Here is a 10,979-nt window from a genome sequence, read left to right as displayed (position 1 = left end):
TTCTGCTTCTCTCTTTCCCTGCGGAACCTCCGACTGTCCCTCTCACATCGCTGCGAGATTTGCCAGGTGGCAAAATATACACTCCCCCAACCATGGACGGGCAGACATCTGATCCCGCACACAAGCACCAGCCTGCAGGTTAAGGCTGCTGGCAAATCCTGGTGTCCTCTCGGAGGACAACTACCTCTGTCACGACAGCGTGGGCAAGTTTTCCCTGAGTGTATGTTCACATTCCTGCTGCATGCCCAGAGGTATACCTGTTATGGACAGGCCAGCAGTTTGGTCATATATCAGATCTACCTAGGCTGAAAGCTTGGGAACCATCTTTAACTCACACAACAATAACCTGCTGGCTTTACCACATATTACAAAGTCATTGTAGAAGATGGCTTTGTACAGTCTGTTTCTTGCTTGTCCTGTCTCCTGTCATCGTCCGTCCCTCCCCCCCCGGCCCGCAAGAAACTCACGTATTGCAAAGCATTCAAGCAGGAAAGTGAGTTCTGTGGCAGATGAGGTTTTAGTCATCGCCTTTTAAAAGCACAGGCTGCTGGTTTTGCTCAATTTTTGTCATAGACACAAAGTTAAAAAGACAGCACAGGCAAAAAAAAACCCCCAAAACAACCACCACCCCACCTAAAAGAAAAGCTAGAACAACTGACCACACATCATACTTTTGGATTTGGTTGTTAAATTTGTAAATCCTGCAGGTATAATCCTGCCTCTGAAGCACTGGAGATCCAAATAAGGTATTCCTCTCTTTCACCTTGTGATAGAGGAGACGAGGTATGAAAGTTCAGAGGAGACAGCAGCAGAACACTAAATGTTTTGAAAAACCTGTCTTTTTTCCTTAAACTTTTGCTTTACTGGAAAACAGTGGTGGTTCCTTTAACAGTAACGTTATAGAACCAAATTTACTAATTTCTAATGTGTTCAGAAAGACAGGCGTAACTTTGCAGGGTCAACAAAATCTACATTTATTACCAGTTTCTGTAAATAATTTAACTTGGATAATGGAGCTAGGACTAGGGGAAAACTGTGGTCTTGCAGGGCAATGGCATAGTCTTCACTGCCAACAGACCCAAATCATCTGCCTAAGTGACACTATGGAGGCTTCATCTCCCAAAATCATTTCCAGTAAATCGACCCACAAAAAAAATTCATTCAGGTCTCACCATAAATCACAATTTCATAATTTAACTCATGTGAACAGTAACAAACTATTTACTGTTTCTACACCAATGAAACAGACTGACAAGAATTCAAAAGTGGGAACCCAAGTTTGGAACTTGTATATCAATTGTTATGCAGTGATCTTTTTATTAATATTCCTCCTATATTAAACAGACGAGACTGATGTTTTACAGACGTTCTAAAAAGGCTGTGGTTTAAGCATATCTGCCTGCTGTTATTTTAAGCTACCAAAACCAACGTCAGCAGTTGAGCCCGCAAATCTGATGATATACTCCATGTACCAACTGGACTGTCAGAAAAGGAAAACAAGTTTTTTCCATGGTCATTCTCACAAGCTGATGTTACACACATTTTATTTCAGAAGACTCGAGCCCTTCTAAGCTCCATTTTTCACTAGTGCCTCCCATTTCCCTTTATAGAGGATGACAGATTCTGTAAAACCATCTTTAAATCAAGATATCAGCACAACCATTTGTCCTGAATAATTTCTTTTGATAAACATTGTAATTCCCTTGGTACTTGGTAAGTATTTTGCCATTGATTTGGTTGGTAAGAAAAGGATGGTATTTGTCCTACTGTGTTTTAATTGAGGGAAGAATTAACCAAAATCAAAATGCAAAACAGCTAGGGATTTCTGTATTAAATACAGAAACACAGACAATGCTAGGTCTATCTATCAGTTTACTAGTCTGTTTAATGTAGTAGGTAACACTTCAACTCTAACTCAGACTTGCCTCTTCCCCAAAATACATTTTGTTTTCCCAAACACTATCTGTAAGAATCTGGGGCATACTCTTCCAAGTATCTTATAAGTACACGAATTGTAATACCTCAGAGAATATTAGGGAAAAACCAAAATGCAGACAGCTATACGGTTTTATACACGTCCCAGAAAAACAATACAGCATAACAATAACAAACAGTATGGATTTCTACCTAATTAGGACAGTAATTTTTCTTAAACAGGATGCCTGCATAAGATTAAATGATACTCATGCAGGGCTGTTGGACTTGGTGACTACTGGAAATCAATACTCTTTTTAGTTCCCTTTGATGTCCTTTCCTAACACTGGTTCAACAAAACAAGTTCAATGATCCTTTCAGTATGCTATGTAAGTTGTACTGACAAGTGAATAAATCTATGGTGCAAATTTCTCTGTGAATTCTGCACCTGGAACTAGGCCCTAGAAAGTCAGCATCACCATGCATAATTCAGCATTATAAAGTAATAGCACCTCTCATTATCCTTTAATGCCAACACAGAAGTACCACAGCAACACACCAGTACCTCAGCAGTACGCTGCATCTGATGACATCGGATTGTCAGTTGCTACCACTACCATAGCCATACTGACCTTATTCATTGTTCTCCATCTCCATCTCTGATGCCCATGCTCCATGCCGCTGCCACCACTGGCTGCCATGGTGCCCCTCTTGCCCCTTCGTGCTCCCAAAGGGTAGGCAGCGACTCTATCCCATTAGCAGAAAGAGGGAGACGCTGCTGATAGTTTATGGAAATTTTCCTTTTTCTAGTCCACCAGCAATACTTTGTGCCATAGAGACACCTTTTCCAGCAGCAGTATCGTTAAAAGGATATCATCCATCAGGGGTGCCAAAACAAAACAAATCAGGGGACGGTTAATAAAAATGGTTTACAATGTTTGAATCCTATCTGGGACTAGTAAAACATTTGATGAAACAGAAAAGTAAGTACAGATTTCCAAGCCTTCTGTTTACGATCAACTTAAGGTACCAGCAAAAGTGATTTTTTCTTGCTAAGAAATGGACAGAAATGCCAATGGCAAATTCTGCTTTGCACAGCAGAATTGCTCTCTGTGCTTAGAACACAGCTCAGATTACCCCCCTGTCCAAGCTTACTCATTTATGGTTAAAGCTCAGGTGTTATCATACTACTCAGTACTACAGCACTTTCTCCAAAATGCAGAATGAATTGCCCTCTTTTTCCTTAAAAAAAAATTTATTTCCACATTTTCATAAAACATCTTTTGTTGACATTCTGCAAACAATACTATCCAATAAGGTGCCGATTTTTTCTTCCTGTGGAGTAACTTTGTACATCTGCAGAAAAAAAGAACAAGAAAAACAAAAAAGCTGTGTAAGGAAGAGAAAAAATGATCACATATCTGAAAGAACGAAGAAAGTATTTCCCCCTCTCCCATACTTTTTACATTGGAAATTCCTATCTCGTTGTGACTGCAGGACAAAATTGGGACTGAGGAACCAAGCAAATTCTGAAACTGCAAGACATAAAGAAAGCTAAGAAACTGAATGAGAGCAGCCCTTTTAGCTCTATGTTATACGCTATGATTTGTCCAATTTTATTTATGTCTCCCATCATTACTTTGATGGACATGATCAAGATGATTCAAGTTGTTTGAATTTTATCCAGTGAAAAACATATGCTTCAAGATACCTATCTAGCATATGGTAATCTGTTAAGAGCACACATGCCCTAACACAGCTCCTAGCAGCTAATCAACACATTTTTATTTTACCACCCATGCTGGGACTATTTATGTGCTTAAGATTATGAAACTGTTCAGAACTGAAAATTTATTTTTAATTAAATGGATATTTGCCTGACAAAACAGGAAGCAAAAGTGCCTGAATAGTAGGCAGCAATCTGGAATTTATTTTTATGTTCCAACTTCCTGACAACGTTAAGAATTTTGAAGACTTAAAATTTGTGATGTCAGGGTGTGACAACTAGAACTTTTTTCAAGTAAAAAAATTCTAAGAAAGAAATCATCACGGTTCACTTAAAACAAGGCTCCAGTTGTGCTAAAGAAATACAGACCTTAAGTTAATTATGTCCATTGATATTTAATCAGATAACTAAATAAACTATCCCTTTTCTCTATGCTAGTAATCTCTTTTGGCTACATACCTTCTTAACTTTGGCAGTGTCTGTTAGTTGGGGGAGTTCATCTAGAGAAACCTGTTGGCCTTCTACCTGAGATGCTATATCTTCCAGATTTACGGTTTTTTCTCTGTCCACAACCAGAACAACAAGTACTGCTGTGTCACTGTCTGAAATGCCAAACTTTTTAAATGCATCTGAAATCTGAGAAAAAATGAGAAGTATCAAAATATTATGAGTCACTTTCTCACTACATGTAAGCAACCTTTTCAGTTACTGGGTCAAATAAACCAAGAGTATAAATTGACACACGTTTTACATTAATGGAATTCTGACAAGCTACAGAAGATAACAGCATATTAGTGTTATTAAAAATAACAGTAACTTCTATTAGTAGCCAGATAAACAGTTAAGAGAATACATGTATTTAGTTTGGCTGCATGGATCCTGGCAAGCTTCTCTGGCAAAAAAGACATTTGTTCAGTAAATCTTACATTGTTGTTTGGTGAAAGGCTGAAAATAATTTCTGCATAGAGAGTTCTGGTCTTCATTTTACCTATCTTGTGTAGATGAACTGCTTTGTTGGCTGCCACAAGAATTTGAAAAGGATCTACAATCTGTAAAACACAACAGGAGAAGTTAAACAGAAATTTAACATACTGTTTTGAACTCTGAAAAAATCGTGACCACTTATTTTTGATAGCCGAAGTCTGCAATTGTAGAAGCGAGCAAAACAGTATTCTGCTAGTTATTTTAGCAGTTCTTGCTCTTCCGAAGTCAATGTGATTACTTCCTGTGTGGGGTAATACCTGACGTAAAAATAAAGATTACACTCTCTCAGTCAGATTACTGAAATCTTTTGAAAAAAGAATCACATTAATAAATTTTCTGTCAGTAAATTGTCAGATTAGATTCCTTTTTTTCCCCCCTTCTGTAACTACTGCTTTGCCAACGCTAACAAAAAAGACTAGATTCGGAAACTAGTTGTGGGTTTAAATGAGAACAAAGGCTCCAAATAGTAGATTTTTGACAGCATTAAGCAGTTAGTGCTGCATTTTACAGATGGAAGTCGATTTAAATAGCTCCACCACGTAGGATGTGAAGTGAATCAAGGCGACACTTGTCTTGGCCAATCCTGGCTCCTTCTTTTACACAGATGAGCCCTTACGCTGTACGACACGGTAATGAAATCAAAGGAGGGAGAGTGTGAGGTACGTGTAACTCGTGTGACAGCGATTACAAGCACAGGTCGCTCTTCACAGAGTCCCCACAGAGAAGGATTCCCGCACTGCCTTCAAAGCTGTCAGCGCAGTACCAGCAGGCCGACAGAAGCGTTCACTCACCATTGCAGGGTTTATTAACGCTCCTTCAATGGATCCTTCCACGGCTTTTTTCCTCAGAGCGGCGGCATTTTTCACGTGGCTGAAGAGGAGGAGAGTCACGCTGCAGCCGGGGAACAGCTCCAGCTGATGCGTTAAATCCATCTCCCACCGATGGCGCAGACCGGCCCCGGGAGCACCGGCCCGACAGAGTAACGACCGCACAGAGACGCGCCCGCTCTTGCCTCGTCTCTCGCGCAATTTTAGTCACACGCAGCCACTCATGGACGGCTTTCGGCCCTCCCTCGAGGGGAAAGCCCACGGCCGGAGGCAGGCCGCACCTCCCGCCCGCCCGGCCCGCCGCTCTCCTCGCCCCTTCCCGCCGACGGCAGCCGCCGCCGCCCGCGCCCGGCTCCTCCCGCCCTCCCGGCCCGGCTCGGCCCGGCCCGGCCGCCGCCGTACCCCCGCGCCCTCCCCGCCGCCCGGGAGGCGCCCGCGCCGCCAGGCCCCTCCTCCCCGCGCCCAGCCCTTCCCGGAAGGGCGGCCCTTTCCCGGCCAGCGCGGCGGCGGCGGCGGCGGCGGCGGCGGCATCGGCATGGAGCGGTCCGAGGCCTACGGCTTCTCCGCCGCCATGAGCGGCGCCTTCCTGCTGTCGTGCCTGCTCTTCGCGGCCATCAACCGCCGCCAGCGCGGGCCCTACATGGACGAGGCCTTCCACGTCCCCCAGGCGCAGGCCTACTGCCACGGCCGCTTCCTCCAGGTGCTGCGCGGGAGCCGTCCGGCTCGCGATGTCCAGTCAGATGATAGGTGATTTCTGTGGTGATGATCGTAGATGATTTCTATGAACACACCGTGGGCGCCTTGAAATTTGTGGTCGGTGCTGTCCAAGACGCCGCTGCCTGCTCGCGTTACACGGGGGTGCGGTAGCGCACCGGCCAGGGTACAGAGCGCGAGCGCTCAGAAACTTCTGTAATAACGCCTGAAACTCCCTGAACCTCCAGGCCAACGAGGCGGGGCGTGGGTGGGAACGGCCGGTGGTGACATGTTGCCTGTGCCTGGTCCGTAACCCTCTGTCCCTCTCCACTTTCCAGTGGGACCCCATGATCACCACGCTGCCGGGCTTGTACCTGGTCTCGGTGGGAGTAGTGAAGCCCGCGGCATGGCTCTTCGGGTGGACGGGAAGCGTGGTGTGCTCTGTGGGAATGCTCAGGTTTATTAACCTCCTTTTCAGCGCTGGGAACTTCTATTTACTGTATTTACTTCTGCTCAAGATCCATCTGAAGAATAAGGTATGGTCAAAGTAGGATAATTTTATGCACTCATACGAGCAAGTTGGATGGCTCTGTATGTTGGCTTCACTACATAGGTGAGCTGTCCTCAGTTTTATATAACTGCAAGTGCCACTACCAGTTTGGCCAAGGAGGCACATTCCTTTTCTCTAAAAAAAAAAAAAAATAATCTTTTTTCTCTCTCAGGGCGCAATCCTCTAAAAATTTACTCTTGTGCATAACTGTAAGCAGTCCCATTGAAATAAAGTTAGTACATGTATAGACTTACTATCCAAAGGTCTGAATGCTCATCTAGCTAGAATTGCTTAAGACTCTCCACAGAACTTCAACCAGTGAATCCTGAGTGAAGCCCTGTGAGCCGCATTTAAAGTAAAAATCTTTAGAAAGATACCAGGTTTGATGTCAATATTTAGAACCAGAAAATAATTCAAGTTGGAAGGAATTGGAGAATGATTCAGGTTGGAAGGGACCTTAGGAGGTCCACCCTCCAGCTCAAGGCAAGCCAGCCCTGAGATCAGACCACATTGCTCAGGGTTGGGGCCTAGAAGGCTCTCCAAGGATGGAGAGTGACTGCACAACCTCTCTGGGCAACCTGCTCCATGCCTGACTGGCCTTACAGTGAAGAAGGTTTTTCTTACGTCCAGTCTGAACCTCTCATTTCAGTTTATGACTGTTGTTTCTTGTCCTCCCACCGTGTACCACTTATGACTGTTGTCTCTTTTTCTCCCACTGCGTACCACTGTGAGGAGCCTAGCTCCCTTTACCTGTTGACATCCCCACGTGTATTGGTAGGCTGCTGTTTGGTCCTCCCAAGCCATCAATTTTCCAGGCTGAACAAGGCCAGCTCCCTCAGCCTCTACTCTGGGGGCAGGTGCTTCAGCCCTCAACTGTCTTGGTGGCCCTTTGCCATTGGTCCTGCTTATTATTGCCTTTTTTTGTATCACAGGGCACAAAACTGGATGTGGTATTCTAGGCACAGCCTAACAAGTAGAGTAAAAAGGGATCATCATTTCTCTTGATCTGCTGCTATGTTCTTGCTAACGCAGCCCAGGAGACTGTTGCTGTTCCGTAGTGCCAGGGCGTGCTGCTGGCTCATGTTCACCTCACTGTCTGCCAAGACCCCCAGGTCCCTTTCCACAGAGCACCAGCTCCTCAGCTACTCTGTTCCGAGCCTGTATCATTGTGGGGATTTCTTCCTTTCCAGGTGCAGGCATTTGCATTTGTCCTTACTGAATTTCATAATATTTCTGTTGCGCCATTCCTCCATCCTGTCTAGGTCACTCTGGATGGCAACTTTGCTCTGTAGCATATTGCCTGGTCCCCCCCGTTTAGCGTCATCTACAGACTTGATGAGAGTGTACTCTCGCTGCCTTCAAGTCATCGATAATGATGTTAAACAGGACCAGTCCCAGTATAGATCCCTGTGGTATTCTGGTTGTTACACTCACCTTTGGATGGAGTGTGACCAGTTAACCATCCAGTCAGTTTTTACCTGTCTAGCTGTCCACCCATCCAGACCTTAACAGTTCGACTTGGATACACGAATATTCTATTTTTGAAGCGGTTCACCTTAGTGAAGTTCTTTAGTTTCCCTTTTAACCATAAGGACATTTTTTCCTGTTCCCAGGTAACTGAAGGATTCCTTTACTATAAAGAAAATTTCTTCTGATGTGTTTTCTTACAGGAGACTCTTATGTTTAACCACATGATAAGACTGTACAGAACTGGGTCAAATTCAATAAGTTGTTTCCACTTTTAGAACACTTTTAGTTTTATTCTTGCTGGTGGAAATATAAATATAAGAAAACAAAAGGTTTCATGACAGTATTCTAAGCATTAGAAAATATAGTTGTATTGTGGGCATTTCTTTCGACTCAGCATTTTCTCTATTCCCCTTTTCTGTAAGGTGGTGACTGGCTGTTTCACCCCATGCTACATCATTCAGAAACATCATTCATGCAACATTTTTTCATGTCGTGAATTGCATTGCATCATGTAGTGAGTGGGATAATTGGGAGGAGTTTTTAACTGCATGGTCTCCTACCGTCTTTAGTGTTTCTTTTCTAACTCATGAATTATAATGAAGATAAACAATAAAAGCTGCACCAAGGATCAGAAACTTGGAACTGGCAGCTCTGTGGATTGGCTTTGAAAGAGGCAATAGTAAAAGCTTAGAATGATGTGTTCTGCTGTCTCACAAATAAACAGAATTTGATGATGAGATTGCAGGGGCATAAAACATTCGATTTTTTTTTTCTTTTGTCCATTAGTGCAGCTCTTTTATCCTAGATACGGGAGGGGAGCACTTATACTCCCACAATTATTTTAATGCCACAAATGTGTGAACACCTGACATATGAAAGAAGTTGGTGTATTTTCGTTGCTGTATTTTTAACTTATCTGCAATAATGTTCGTGCTTTCATTTGTCTTTCAACATTGTATAGTCTGACACTCTGAGCAGGAGGTTAACAAAAATACAGCATGTGTGCTTGTGCAGTAATGGAACCAAAGAGCGTAAGAGGTGTTATATTGTGTTAATGGAATTCTCAAAAATGATACTCTTTATTTGTTTTTTTTTATTATTTTATTTTTATTGGATATTGCTAACCCCATTTTTCTGCTTCTTCTCTAGGCTGTGTCTGCTTTCCAGAGAATCTTGTCTACATTAACTCTTGCAGTGTTTCCCACCCTTTATTTTTTTACATTCCTTTATTATACGGACCCAGGATCAGTATTTTTTACTCTTTTTGCCTATTTAATGTGCCTTGATGGTAACCATAAAACTTCAGCTCTTCTTGGATTTTGTGGCTTCATGTTTCGTCAGACGAATATTGTGTGGACAGTTTTTTGTGCTGGAAATGTTGTTGCAGGGAAGCTAAATGAAGCCTGGAAGACAGAGTTACAGAAAAAGAAAGATGAAAAGATTTCTTCCAAGAAAGGATCATTTTCAGATTTGATTAGAATATTGCAGTTTCTTATTAAATATTTCATATCGCCTAAAAACTTAGTTACACTTACTGCTTTAACTTGGCCATACATTATATTAGTGACTGTGTTCTTTGTTTTTGTCTTCATCAATGGTGGAATAGTTGTTGGTGACAGAAGTAGCCACGAAGCCTGTTTGCACTTTCCTCAGCTGTTCTATTTTCTGTCCTTTACTGTCTTTTTCTCATTCCCTCATTTATTGACCCCTGCTAAAATCAGGAAGTTCCTTCTGTCATTACGAAAGCACCCTGTGCAGTACAGCTTAATCGCCGTCGTCTCTTTATTCCTGATCTGGAAATATACCTATGTTCATAAGTATTTACTAGCGGATAACAGACATTACACATTCTATGTCTGGAGAAAAGTCTTCCAAAGACACGAGCTTGTAAAATATGTCTTAGTTCCAATCTATATATTTGCTGGTTGGAGTGTTGCTGATACACTAAAATCAAAATCGATATTCTGGATCTTAATGTATTTTGTATGTTTATTAGCAGTCACGGTTCCTCAAAAATTGCTAGAATTCCGTTACTTTATTTTGCCATTCTTAATTTATAGGCTCAATATTCCATTTCCATCTCTATATAGACAGCTTCTGGAGCTGGCTTTTTATATTGTTGTGAATGCAGTAACTTTTTATTTTTTTCTAAACAGAACATTCCAATGGCCAAATAGTGACGAAATCCAGAGGTTTATGTGGTGACTTTCTCTCTTTTTTTTTTTTTTTTTTTTTTTGTTCCTGATACTTTCATACCCTTAGGAAAACCCAGTTCTGTTTCAGGACTGTGGACTGTGGAATGAAGCAATATGTTTTGCATTATGTGAGGACTTTTCTCCCCAGCTGGAATTGGGGAAGTAAGCTTTTGCTTATTTCTTGGAACTGAATGTGAGATCTGATTTGTTGTAATGTGAAGATACTCCGTATATTGAATTTATGAACTCCTGGAATTAACAAATTCAATATGAAGGGAAATTTGAGAACGCCTTTCTGTAATTAATGTGAAATAAGGGAGATGTTTACAGTCATTTTTTCATTATAATAAAACATTATATAATATGCCCTTGAAGGTATGACGGTTTGTGTTTCAGAGGTTTCTATGTAAAGTATTTAAGTGTTTAACCTTTTTGTTACCTCTGGGTGTATATTTACTCCTTGGATCAGGCCACTGCCATCTAGGTTTGCTAGCGGTCGAGGTATGAACCACTGCTAAAGTATAATGTTTTCAAAACCTCCTACATCCCACTGACTTTTGTGGTTTTTTGTCAATAAATGCTTACTTTAGTTTTGCAAACAGAATGTAGGCTCTTAAATC

At 42.1% G+C, this 10,979-nt stretch overlaps 2 protein-coding genes across 2 annotated transcripts; one reads left to right on the top strand and one right to left on the bottom strand.

Annotated features, from left to right (window-relative positions):
- Nucleotides 1–1,855: 1,855 nt before the first annotated feature.
- On the bottom strand, nucleotides 1,856–5,649 carry TPRKB (TP53RK binding protein). Its single transcript, XM_009930820.2, has 4 exons — nucleotides 5,416–5,649; nucleotides 4,567–4,689; nucleotides 4,100–4,276; nucleotides 1,856–3,270 (listed from the first exon to the last, which is right to left on the bottom strand). Exons 1-4 carry the CDS (start codon nucleotides 5,554–5,556, stop codon nucleotides 3,184–3,186), a joined length of 528 nt encoding a protein of 175 aa, XP_009929122.1. The 5' UTR covers nucleotides 5,557–5,649; the 3' UTR covers nucleotides 1,856–3,183.
- Nucleotides 5,650–5,674: 25 nt separating this feature from the next.
- Nucleotides 5,675–10,733, top strand: ALG10 (ALG10 alpha-1,2-glucosyltransferase). Its single transcript, XM_069801879.1, has 3 exons — nucleotides 5,675–6,151; nucleotides 6,483–6,680; nucleotides 9,314–10,733. Exons 1-3 carry the CDS (start codon nucleotides 5,675–5,677, stop codon nucleotides 10,367–10,369), a joined length of 1,731 nt encoding a protein of 576 aa, XP_069657980.1. The 3' UTR covers nucleotides 10,370–10,733.
- Nucleotides 10,734–10,979: the final 246 nt, after the last annotated feature.

Source organism: Haliaeetus albicilla, chromosome 14 (genome assembly GCF_947461875.1).
Source record: "Haliaeetus albicilla chromosome 14, bHalAlb1.1, whole genome shotgun sequence".
NCBI classification, from domain to species: Eukaryota; Metazoa; Chordata; class Aves; order Accipitriformes; family Accipitridae; genus Haliaeetus; species Haliaeetus albicilla.
The sequence above is the reverse complement of the archived record's forward strand: the minus strand, read 5'-3'. Positions and strand labels throughout refer to the sequence as shown.